The sequence below is a fragment of the Phocoena sinus genome, chromosome 2, assembly GCF_008692025.1.
Source record: "Phocoena sinus isolate mPhoSin1 chromosome 2, mPhoSin1.pri, whole genome shotgun sequence".
Lineage (NCBI taxonomy): Eukaryota > Metazoa > Chordata > Mammalia > Artiodactyla > Phocoenidae > Phocoena > Phocoena sinus.
This window is the reverse complement of record NC_045764.1, coordinates 5,553,941-5,566,804: the sequence shown is the minus strand read 5'-3', so window position 1 is coordinate 5,566,804 and position 12,864 is coordinate 5,553,941. Positions and strand designations below refer to the sequence as shown.

The 12,864-nt window shown below is 47.4% G+C and overlaps 1 protein-coding gene across 11 annotated transcripts in view; it reads right to left on the bottom strand.

Moving 5' to 3' along the window:
- RSU1 (Ras suppressor protein 1) overlaps positions 1–12,123 on the bottom strand; it is a 198,485-nt gene extending 186,362 nt beyond the window's left edge. For 6 of the 11 annotated variants that reach the window (XM_032622312.1, XM_032622310.1, XM_032622315.1 and 3 more), the window contains exons 1-2: positions 11,906–12,079; positions 11,550–11,661 (exon numbers count right to left, since the gene is read on the bottom strand). In XM_032622312.1, coding sequence (XP_032478203.1) covers positions 11,550–11,658 — 109 coding nt within the window. In that variant the 5' untranslated portion in view covers positions 11,659–11,661; positions 11,906–12,079. Of the gene's footprint in view, positions 1–11,549; positions 11,662–11,897 lie in introns of all 11 variants that reach the window. The other 5 variants (XM_032622307.1, XM_032622318.1, XM_032622317.1 and 2 more) reach the window with 5 other exon arrangements.
- Between the last annotated feature and the right edge of the window lie 741 nt (positions 12,124–12,864).

Sequence of the window (12,864 nt, the reverse complement as noted above, 5' to 3'; positions counted from 1 at the left end):
TCCACAGCGGGAGAGGCCACAACAGTGAGAGGCCCACGTACCGCAAAAAAAAAAAAAAAAAAAAAGATAAAAAGGAGCCTTGGTCCATTGGTTCATTTTTCCCCCCAAATGACGATGGGCAACGCCATACATGCACACCTTCCACTTCAGACCAACCGCTCTGTTCTCACCTTCCCTGTGTCGCTGCCAACAGAGAAGGCCGCTGAGTGGGAGTTGAGGGTGGGCTTCTCTCTGCCCCCTGATCAACCTCCCTCCACGCTTCTTACCCTCAACCCAAGAGCCATGTTTTTCCCTGGTGGCTTCAGGAGCAGGAAGACCCAGAATCTCTGACCTTCTTCCACAGGGCCGGGTGGCTCTCCGAACTCAAAGCGCTGTAGGTCCTCTGACAGGCACCGCCTGTCTGAGGGCCGCTGGGCCACCAGCCGGCACCCACACCTAGCACGCGACGTGGCCTCGCAGTCTGCCCTTCATTGCTTTTGCCCCGGCCATCGTCTGCTCCCCCCAAGCCACCCCTTAACCCTGACCCCCAAGAGCTACCTTGTCCAGTCCCAGATCCCTAGTCTACTGGACTGACACCTGTCATCAGCTGCTCCCCGCTCAAATCTCGGTACCTGTTTTCTGATCATCCACGGGGTCCCCCTCCACCTCTTCCCACAATCCTGCCCCAGCCTCTGCCACCTGCCTCTCTCCCGCCCCCACACACAGATCCAGCAAACAGATGTGCCCCTGAGGGCATCCACGCCTCCACTCCCGCCCGAAGGACCATTAGACTCTTCAGCCCCAAACCCGCTGCCCCACCAGAGAACAGCCCCGTGCCTCAGTGTAACAAATGCACAATGTCCTGACGACTGGCCCTGAGGGTCCTTCTGAGGCACCTGCTCTGCATCAGGTACTACACAGACGTCATCTTTTATTTGAGGGGCGGCAGAAATTTCCCATTTCATCAATGAGGAAATTGACGTACAAAGACAGGAAGTGATCTAAGGGCATGTTACAAATAAATGGCAAAGTGGGATAATTAATAAAGACCATGGCTCCAAAGTCAGTGCCTTGAGTCAGGACACAATACTCTCCTTATATCAGCTCTAGAGGTATTAAACAACACCCAAACAGGAGGCTTTACCACAGTGAATCTAAACAAAGGTGCCTTTGTTATGTTAATGAGGCGACTTGCAGAAGCTTCTAAAGGATGGGGGCTGGTTGCCAGGGCTGGAACTTTCAGTCCCACCCCCTGGCTACCCGGTTCTTCCTAACTTGATCTAGAGATTCAGTGCAATCCCAATGAAAACCACAGCAAGTTTATTTCGTGAATGGCGCCAAACCGATTCTAAAATTTACATGGGAAGGCAAAAGACCCAAAATAGCAATAAAATATTGAAAAAGAAAAACAAACTCAGAAAATTGACACGTCCCAACTCAAAACTTACTATATAAATCCACAGTCACCAATTGAAAAAAACAAAGACATCACTGGAACAGAAGAGTACCGGGAAACAGACCCACACAAATAGTCAACTGGTCTCTGACAAAGGAGCAAAGGCAATTCAATGGAAAAAGGATAATCTTCTCAACAAATGGTGCTGGAATTCGACATCTACATAAGAAAAAAAAAAAAGAATCTAGACACAGAACTTACACCTTTGACAAATATTGACTCAGAGTGGTTCATAGTGTAAAATGCAAAAGCCGTAAAGTCCTAGAATACAACACAGGAGAAAATCTAGGCAGCCCTTGATCTCGTAATGACTTCTTAGATACAACACCAAAAGCACTATCAAAAAAAAAAAAAAAAAGGTGTTAACTGGCTGGGACTTCATTAAAATTAAAAACTTCTCCTCTATGAAAGACAATGTTAATAAAAGGGAAACAAGAGCCACAGACGAAGACAACATTTTTGCAAAACACACATCTGATATAGGACTTCTTTCCAAAATACACAAAGAACTTTTTAAATCCAACAATAAGAAAACAAACATCCCAATTAAAAAGTGGGCCAAAGACCTCAACAGACACCTCATCAAAGCAGATATACAGAGGGCAAACAAGCATATGAGAAGATTTTCCACATGACACGCCATTAAGGAACTGCCCATTGAAAACAACGAGATGCCGCTACACACCTCTCAGAATGGGCAAAATCCAGAATACTGACAGCACCAAACATTGACAAGGGTGTGGAGCCACAGGAACTCTCATTCATTGCCGGGGGATGTCCGAAATGGTGCAGCCACTTCGGAAGACAGTGGTTTCTTATTACGCCAAAAATACTCTTACCGTAGGATCCAGCAATTCTGTTCCTTTGCATTTACCCAAAGGAGTCAAAAAACTACGTTCACACAAACATCTGCACATGGATGTTTATAGCGGCAAACTGACAAAATGTGACAGCAACCAAGATGTCCTTCAATATGTGAAAGGACAAAAAAGCTGTGGTGCATTCAGACAATGGAATTTTAACCAATAATAAAAAAATACGAGCTATGGAGCCAAGACAAGACACAGAAGGAACTGAAACTCATATTGCTAAGTCAAAGAAGGCTTTCTGTAAAGATTACGTACGATACGATTTCAACTACATCACATTCTGGGAAAGGCAAAACTATAGACATAAAATTTCAGTGGTTGCCTGGGGTTCAACAGGAGGTAATGAGGAAGAGAGGGAAAAATAAGTAGAACACAGAGGGTATTTAGGACAGTGAAACTACTCTGTAGGATATTATGCATCTGTTAAAAGCCATAGTGTGTTACGGCACAACCAGCGGCCAACAATGTAAACTGTGGATTTTAGTGAATAATAATGTATCGATGCTGCTCCATCAACTGCAACGAAAGTATCACTCGAATGAATGCCAGATGTTAACAACAGGGGAAACTGCTGTAAAAAAAAAAGTGAAGTATAATACAACAAACAGAAAAAGGAGGAGAATGGGGATAGAATATGCACAGAACGACTCTTTTCAGCAATACCGGCGCTGGTAATATTAGCATTGCTATTTGTGTGTAATGTACCAAATAAGTAACTGTGAGATAGTCTAACATCGTGTGTATCCCTGACAATCAGGATTCTCAGAGTGGAAGCAAAGTAGAGACTAGCGTGAAGGAAGTTAAGTAAGAGCCTTACAGTCCCATATTTGAATTGGACGTTAGATATTTTAATCTTCATATATGTGTATATATGTATCTGTATATATCTATAGATACATATATTGCGACACGTGTGTGTGTGTGTGTGTGTGTGTGTGTGTGTGTGTGTATACTGTTTTTTTTTTTAAGCTGTGTCTGCTAAAAATGCCTAAAGACCACGAACGACCCAGGAATAATGAGCACCCCTGGAGCCCAGATTGTGGTCCCAAATTATTGCCCACTAAGACAGACAAACAAAAACAGGGTTTCTATGAGGACAGCTGATTCCAGGTCCGGGATAGGAATTCACAGACACACCGGGAACAGCTTTTTACTCTTTGTTCATGTCCACTGGATGGGAGAGCCAACGACAAGAGGTTCCCACAGGCCAAAAATGAACAGTTTGCACTTGAACAAAGACCGTGGCTGCAAGGCTGTGGTGTGCATGGATGAAAACATTTTTTTTTTTTTTTTTCGGTATGCGGGCCTCTCACTGTTGCGGCCTCTCCCGTTGCGCGGCACAGGCTCCAGACGTGCAGGCTCATTGGCCATGGCTCACGGGCCCAGCCACTCCGCGGCATGTGGGATCTTCCCGGACCGGGGCACGAACCCGTGTCCCCTGCATCGGCAGGCGGACTCTCAACCACTGCGCCACCAGGGAAGCCCGAAAACATATTAAAGAGCAAAATTTCTGACACCTGTCTCCACATTCAGAGTTTCCCCCTGAACTGGTCTGGGGTGCGGCCTGAGCACTGCAATGTGTAAACATTCCCCAGGTGAGTCTAAAAACCAGACAAGTTTGCCAGCAGCTGGTATGGATGACACCAACCCGTGAGCAAGCTAATTCTCAGAGAAAAGCTTGAGGTGTGAGTAATTCCTCTCGGAAGAGGGCAATGCACTGAGTGAGCACCTCGGGAGGCCTGACCAGCGCCTCTGCGAGAGCTCATTCTGCATCGAGAACGTTAAGCCTTTGCCTGACATCTAAGTTTCAAATGTCTTCCCCATTTCGGTGATTCCTGCTTCCATTTCAAAGCGTACACAAGAGCACGCCCCATGACTCAACAATTCCACCCCTAGTCTGTAACCGACAGAAAGGAATATGTGTGTTCACGTGGTCACAGCAGCACTACGGTGACAGCCCTAGCCTGGGAGCGACACGAACACCCATCAACAGCCGAGCGGATGCCTGAGCTGGGCAGTCACACCCTGGATCTGTAACCAGTGTCACGACACGAAGAAGCTCACGAACCAGGTGCTGAGCGTTAAGAACCAGACAGTAAAGAGTGAGCACTGTAAACCCTCTTTCCTGTGAACGATGCACATCAACAGGCAAAGGGAATCTATGCTGTCAGTCAGGACCCTGTCCTGAGGGGCTGGTGCCTGGGACACGCCCACTGTGTTCTGTTTCTTGCTTTGAAAATCTGTCACACTGTACAGTTATATGTGCGCTTATCTATAGGATAGCCTTCAGTAAAGGCTTCTTGAAATGGATTTTTTTAAGAGTGTGTTAAGTGTTTGGGGAAGAAGAAGGTTCCTGTTTCCTCGGCCCCATGGGCAAGAGCAGGGTCGGCATCCCTGAACGCATTCCTCAACGGATACAGACTCAGCAGCCCATACAGGGCAGGGACGCAGCTTCTGGGACCAGACCGCCAGGAGGCACTCAGTGGATGCTTGCTGAATTAGCGGCTGTACCTTCGTACGTGCACCTGACTGTCAAAAACGTTAGTGACATGAGTAAGGCAAGAAAGCATGAGCAGGGGCTTCCCTGGTGGCGCAGTGGTTGAGAGTCCGCCTGCCGATGCAGGGGACGCGGGTTCGTGCCCCGGTCCGGGAAGATCCCACATGCCGCGGAGCGGCTGGGCCCGTGAGCCATGGCCGCTGAGCCTGCGCGTCCGGAGCCTGTGCTCCGCGACGGGAGAGGCCACAGCAGTGAGAGGCCCGCGTATCGCAAAAAAAATAAAAATAAAAAAAAAAAGAAAGCATGAGCTAACAACACAGCTTCTGGAGTCTGAGTGCCTGGCTGCAAATCCTGACTCTGCTACTTGTTAGTGCGTGACCTAGAGCAAAAGCTACTTCAGTTCTCAACGTCTCTGTGCTATAAACTGGGTGACAAGGATGACGACGACGACGATGACAATCCTCATGAAACTGTGAGGTTTAAAGGAAATAATCCATATGAAGAGCCACGTACAATGCCCGGCACATGTGTACGAATACACTCCATATAGATATTTTAAAATTATCTATTATTTTTATCCTTTTCTAATAAAGAGTACACAATTTGTAGAGTACTAACAGGTTACATAGGCATCTTTCACAAGGCCTGAAGACTGAAATATTTACAGCTCTGAAAAACCAGCTGTGTACGTAAACATCTGCGGAACTGCCACTTGTACACTGAGGGTGTACACCATGTCACCAATCTCTGCTCTGTGCTGTGCTCTGAAAAACCAAGAGGCCAAGACCCCCTCCAGTTCACTACCTGGTCTGAGGTGTGCCTTTCATTTGGCCCACTTTACCCTTAAGAACTATTCTGAGTCCGGAGGAATCGTTAACAGGTACACAGAGAAACGTATTAAACGAAAAGGCTCTTTATGACGTACCGGTAAACTACAACTACGGTTACCATTTCACTCAACTCTGGTTTATTCTGTTGTGATACATGAACCAATACTGCCCCAAGAGAACCTTCTCCAGCACCATACTTCACAGAGGGTTTTAAGCTAATGTTCTAAGTTTGAAGATAGAAAAAAATGAATTAATGTACAGTGTAAAAAATCTCACATCTGCCGTTAAACCCAGTTAAAATTAATAGTTTTTCAGAAAAGCCTAAGGAAACGGGGAGGGTTCAGAGTTAACTCTGACCAGATAGAGACCAAGTTGCCTCTACTGTTTTCTTTGACAGTTAAAGCCCTGCGACAATGTGATAAACCTAAGCTTCCAAGCTGGCCGACTGGAAGAATGATGCGTTTTCTTAGCCTAGCACAGTGTTGTTTTTTTGGGGTTTTTTAATGCCACAATTTATTTCTGGACTCCCCATTCTATTCCACTGGTCTATATGCCTGTTTTTATACCAATACCACATTTTTTTTTTTTTTGGCCACACTGCACGGCATGCGGGATCTTAGTTCCCCGACCAGAGATCGATCCCACACCCCCTGCGGTGGAAGCGTGGAGCCTTAACCACTGGACCGCCAGGGAAGCCCCCAGCACAGTGTTTTTAAAGAAGTCTGAAACTGACTGGCATGAGGTGAGGCCCGCCAGCCCCGCTTAGCCCTGGAAAGCATCACTCCTTAAGGCCTGAGCCAGGGGTGGGAAACCACACTGCACAGGGTTACAGAACAAAGCTGTCGGTGTGTCTAACGTGTGATGCTGAGGCTTTCTCGACCTTCTGTTTGCTCATCTGTAAAACGCTGATGATTATTATCTGCACCAAAGGCTGACGCAAGAAGCACTTAACACCATGTAAGCACTCACGTGTGTACCATTCAGAATCTCTGATGCAGATGTGATGGGCTGATCTGCGGCCCCCTCAAGTCCTGGGTTGAAGCCCTCAGAGTGACACTGTGTTTGGAGACAGGACCTTCAAAGAGGTGATGAAGTTACAATGAAGCCAGAGGGTGTGCCCCCTCTCTCCTGTGCTATACTTTCTACCCCAGCGCACCTGAATTCTTAACTGAGAAGGACAGCAACCTTCTTCGATAAATTTTTCCCAAACGCCAACTACAAAAATAACAGAGGTGCACACGCAGAGCCCAGAAAAGACGTTTAAGCCAGGCTGGAGGGGATGGTGGGTTAAAATTTAGTCCTGGGGAGCTTCCCAGAGGAGGTGACACATGTGAATGGAGTCACATGGACAGAAAGTCATCTCCTCCCTCAACAAGCGTTAATTCACAAGGCTTGGAGGAGGGTGGCTGGAGAGAGAAAGGGTAAGGACTGCCCAGGCCAATATGTTTAAAAACACAAAGGTGGGCTTAAACACACAAGTCAGGAGAGCAAAAAAAGAAAAGGTCTTAATAAAGATCACAGTGAAAGGGACGTGGTCTTCCCAGCTCTTCTATCATTCCCCCAAAGAAGTCCTATCATGATGAAAATTCCCAGCAGGCCTCACCACTTCCTGGATTAACAGCCCCTCCAGATAACCAACCCGGGATTACGTCTGTTGATTCTTTTGCAGGGTCCTTTAGAAAGACAACTACCTCAGAGGCAGCTGATTCTTCTCTTTTAAAATATTCTGTAATAACCTCAATGGGAAAAGAATCTGGAAAAGAATGGATACTTGTATGGGTATAACTGAATCACTTTGTGGTACATCTGTAACGAACACATCATTGTTAATCAACTATACTCCAATATAAAATAAAAATTTAAATAATAATAAAATAAAATTTATCTGAGAGATACATTAGTCTAACCTGAAGAAAAACAACAACAAAAAAAAACCGATAAAGGTTTGACACCCAGAGCGCAGTAAATGTGAAGAGATTAAGAAGTCAGAGAGACTTAAATAAAAGAAATGAAAAGAAGTCTCTCTGGCTGCCGATGGGAGTCTCTGCTCCCAGGAAGCTGATGACAGGACCCTTCAAGAGCAACTTTATCATCTGGGTGAAGAGCTGCTGCAGGAGAGAGAGCTTCTGCTGTGAAATCTCTTTAATAAAAAGTACAAAATTGGTACCGTTCCTCCCAGAAGCTTTCAGCAGATTACATGCTGTGCAGGAAAAAAAAAAATGAAGGAAAAGAAATAAAATGAGCGATCATTTTAAAGAAACAGCAATCGAAATCTATGGGAACCCTAGGCAAAAGGGCCAGACACACCAGGTTCTGTTAAGCCACACAGAAAACGTCAACACATAACACACACAGATGCCTTTCCCGGTCCAACTAAGCAGGCTATACCCCGTTCAGGCCATCGACTGCATTGGGACTGGTTCCGTATGAGGCTTACGCGCTCTCTGGACATTCATATGAGCAGTTAACAGTCGCTGTGCGCTTAGTACTGGCTCGGTGCTAAGCCCTCGACAGGAAGCAGTGCACTCGGCGCTACACCCATGCCCCCAAGTGGGTACTTAGGTTTCCATCTAACAACGAGGCACTTGAGGCTCAGAACGGTTTCGTAGCTTCTGTAAAGTTAACACAGCGATAAGTAAACCTGGACAATCTACACCCGGTCTACTCAACTCCAGGTCCTACTTGTAAGCGCTGGACTACGTTTGCCTCTCAGGGTTGGATCTGAGCATCTCCAGGACCTGGCTGGACTGACAGAAAACTCTAGAACCTGCTGGATGTCTGTCTCCAGCCTATGAAGTTTTCCCCGTCAGAAAGCTTTTGGTACCTCAGCTCCTGAAAGCATTTTTTAAAGGCAGCTTACCGTCTCAGAGGAATGAAAGGGCTACGTTTATAAGACGCAACTCTCCCAAGCAGAAGTGAAGCCCGTTTCCCATGCTGAGAATAGGTACACAACTACCACTCTTAGCTTCAAAGCTTAATTCTTTCTCATCGTTGGAGAAACTAAACAAAGTAACGATCATGAAGGGAAGGCTTCATACAATACCATTCTCTGTCCATGCGAATAAGCTGTTCCCTGGGTTCCATCTTGACAGTAGCACATAAAACCTCAGGGAATTCCCTGGCAGTCCAGTGCTTTCACTGCTGAGGCCCGGGTTCCATTCCTGGTTGGGGAACTAAGATCCCACAAGCCACACGGCCACAGATAAATAAATAAATAAATAAATAAATAAAACCTGAGGATTACAGTTAAAATTTTATAAGTAAAAGACTGTGGGAATCCTTACACTACAGCTAAGGCGATCATGCCAAATACTTTAATATATATTAAAACACATAACGTTACGTACACTACTGATAAATGAGCCCCAGTGGAGGATGGGATTCTTAAGGCATTCTGGGACCCTCAGAGTCCAGAAGTCGGGGAGTTTTAGCAGAAAGCAGCCACTCCTTCGCTGGGTCTACCACACTCCAGAGGCCTGCGGAGGTGGGATTTCCAAATTCACTTCCACTAAACTCCCCAAGAAGCACTCTTGCTCTTCTTGAAGCGACTTCTTTGGGGAAAACATTAAGAATGACCTTGCTTTTCCGGCACCTAATATTACACCGGAAAGAGCTTTTTCAGGAAGCAAGTGGCTATCTTTTCTTCTTCAATAAAAGCCAAGGCTTCAAAGAGATAAAGCAACTGAACTGAAATAGCTACACCGCTCTCCCTACTTATAAATATTACACAGAGAATCCTCGTCAAAGCTGAGGGGTATGAAGTTCCTCTCGTGAAAGCAACCTTTTTTCAAGCCCATGAGAAAGAGCCCTGAGGGGCAGAAACCCGTGGGACCAAGGGCACAGCCGAGCCAGGCCTCCTGCTTCCATCCTCTTCCCCCCATCCCCTTCCTCTGACACAGCTGTGCCCCCAGGGACCATCTTGATCCCAGCAGGGCAGGGGCGGTACGGGGACACATCCAGATCTGCAACTGCCAGTCCCTCACCTGAGACACCTGCTGCCACCAAGAAGCCACTACTACCGAGAGAGGCCAGCACAGACCAGGAGACTGAAATGCTAATTCGCACGAAAGCCAAACTGAACGGCAGGTGTCTTCCTAAGAATTACCAAATGCAAATCACCTACCGCTTTTCATCCCCTTGCCTTTTGCAGAGATGTATCAATGGCACCAACCCCAATCTCTGTCTCAGGCGCAAACCACGGATTCACGCTAACTTTGACTCTGCTCTCTCCAGGCCTAACAAGCAATCCGTCATCTTTTAGGGTCTCCTGGACATCCCCCCTTCTTCTCCAGTGTCACATCCTGGTCTGGATCTCATCAGCTCGCAGGCCTAATCCATCATTCTTTCCTTCATCTGTCAAACATTTCGGAGCACCTACTGTGTTCCAGGCACTAGAATAAACAAGGCACACAGGAATACTGCACTGCTTTCGTTCCCCTCGGCCTCCCACTGGGGAAGAAAGACGTCTGGATTAAGAACACATCACAATTCTGTGTAACAACCGTCACGAAGTGGGACTTCCCTGGCGGTCCAGTGGTTAAGACTCCGAGCTTCCACTGCAGGGGACACGGGTTCGATCCCTGGTCGGGGAACTAAGATGCCACAGGCCCCACACAGTGCGACCAAAAAAAAAAAAAAGGGTCATGAAGCAAAGTGTGTCCAAACTTCACTGAGAAGGCTTCACACAGGCTGTGGCGTCTGAGCTGACTCTTGACAGGTAAGTAAAAGGATCTGGGGTGAAGGGGGTGGAGAGGGAGGAAACGATACTTCTAAAGGCACAAAGACGAGAAGGAATGCCCTGGCTCAGAAAGGACCATCAGTTCATTATGGTTGGGATGCCAGATGCATGGAAGGAACAGGCGCTAAGGTAGGCTGTAGTCAGATTCAGAAAGGAACAGGTCATCTCAAGGAACATGGAGCATTACCATTGGTAATGGACAACCAGAAGGTCCAAACTTCAGCCACAATCAACCTGAACAAGAGCTTGATTTCACCTCTAATGTGTTGGAATTAACTGTCAATATCTAAAAATTAGAAAATTTTATATAAAAATCAGGATTCTTGGCTTCATAGAGAAAAAAAAATCTGGCAACGCTGGGCCAACATTCCCAAGTGGTGACAACTGTTTGGATCTAAGCAGCAGGTGTAGCAGCTGCCCCCTTCAGATGAGATACCTATTACAGAATTCATGACCATCCTCACCTGGCCCCTGAAGACGTCTGAATTTGCAATCCCCGGTTTAAAGGAGACAGTTGCAGTAAGATGCATGTTACAGGAAAGCAACAGGGGCAGTAAAACTGGAGGCAAGAGGGAAAGTTAGAAAGACATTACAATAGCAGAGGGGGGAAGTAACAAAAGCCTGAACTAAGTGAGGACAATAAACCCAGAAAAAGGGTTGACGGTAATGAGTAATGAGAAAAAGGTAATGAGTCAAGAAACGTTTAACTTGCTCCAGGTGCAAAAACACTTATCAGGTAATTTCCGTGGGGCATTTGTTCAAGGCTACATAGGAGACTATATTAAGAGAATGGAAAAATGATTCAGAACTAATTTTCCATTAAAGCACCAAGTGAAAAAAAATAAAAAATTAAAATAAATAGGACACCAAGTGGCTCTTTAGTAAACTGTGTGGTTAAGTCCACCCGAAGGCCATCAATCAGTCTGGAGAATTGATGAGGTCCAGCAGCCACGGTCTGGGGATTCCTAACCTGGCTCTCGTGTCCGTTTTCCAGCTGGGACAGAACAAACTCTGACTGCAAGCTTTCCGAGCTGAGCCCTCGACAAGTGCTGTTTACAAGCAGCCAAGCAGCGGGTGGGATGTAAACCACTACAACGTCTCGCACCGGCACCAGCAGTTACTTCTTAAACTCACAAACCCGTCCAGCTCCTCCGAGGGGAAGGCCCTCCGGAGAACTTACACAAGCCGTTGACGTCCAGCATGTTGGAGATGCCCCGGTCACTCATGTCCACTTCCGGCTGGTTCTTCTCCCGGCTCTCCTCCACCAACTTTTTAAGAGACTTGGACATGACCTGTACCAAATGACAACAACACAGCACGTGGGCGACGGCCAGGAGGTTGCAGAGAGAGAAATGAGGAAACCCCCGGCTGGCACTCTCCAGTTTTCGCCTGGCCTTGGTAAGTGGGCACCCGCAAGCAGGGTCCGGGGGCAGGGAGGGGGATGGGGAGGGCGGGACAGGGAGTGGGAAGGGTCCAGCACCGTTCCCGCCGCGGAGAGAGAAGCAAACACAAGGGCAACGCCACACACATACTCACTGCGGAGGGCTGCACCTAACAGGCTGCGCGTGGGAACAACAGGCTTCTGCAGGGCTCACTCCGGCGGCGAGAGATGCACTCCACTCGGTCTGTGCAAAACGAGCAGCCGAACGAGGAACACGCCCTGTCCCGGCACTCGGCGCAGGCGTACACCGGGCCACTCTGAGCTCCTCGCCCCGCCCGCGCCAGACCGTTCCCTAATTAGGAGAGCAGCTTACTAGACGTGGCTTAGCGCGAGACCTCGCCCACAAAAGAATGCGTGCCCCGGGGCCGACCAATCACGTTTGCTGTTCGGCCTCGGGACTCCGCCCCACCCGAGGTTAGCTCCCTCCCGTTGGAGATTCCGATTGGACTGGAGTCGGCGCGTGCGCGCTAGTTCGGCGCAGGCTCAGTTTGTAGGTGGAAGCCAGAGTGGTGTGGGCGGAAGCCGGGAAGTTTGGGCAGCGCCTGCGAAGGGCTGATGGTACACCAGGATGGGTTCCGGGGAAACTACAAGTAAATTTTCTCTCAGTGTGCTGCTTCTTTAATTGCGGTTCCACTTACTGGAAGTTGCTGCCCTGAGTCCCTTCCCCACAGGTTGTACCTCCCGCTATGTTGTGAGCTTCTCAAAGCAAGAACTCCTTGGTGGTCTGTGTCCCCGACGCCCAGGTCGCAGTCACGGACCCCTGGCTCACAGGAGGGGGAATATACCAGATAAATACGTGACTTCTCTGTTCTTATGATGTGATATAGCTTAGTTAGCTCTCTATTGAATGATGATTTTCTTATACAGTTTTCATTGTTCTTTTTACTAGAATTTCTGTTTTCCTTTTCTTCTTGTAACCTTTAAGCTTTTCATTACTCGCTACTGCTTGAAATCCGATGACTTCTTGAAGACTTTAGGAACCTTCTAATTTACTGCTCTAACTTAGACTGATTCGTTCTGTCCTTCCAGCTGAGAAGTTATCTATAATTCCTTT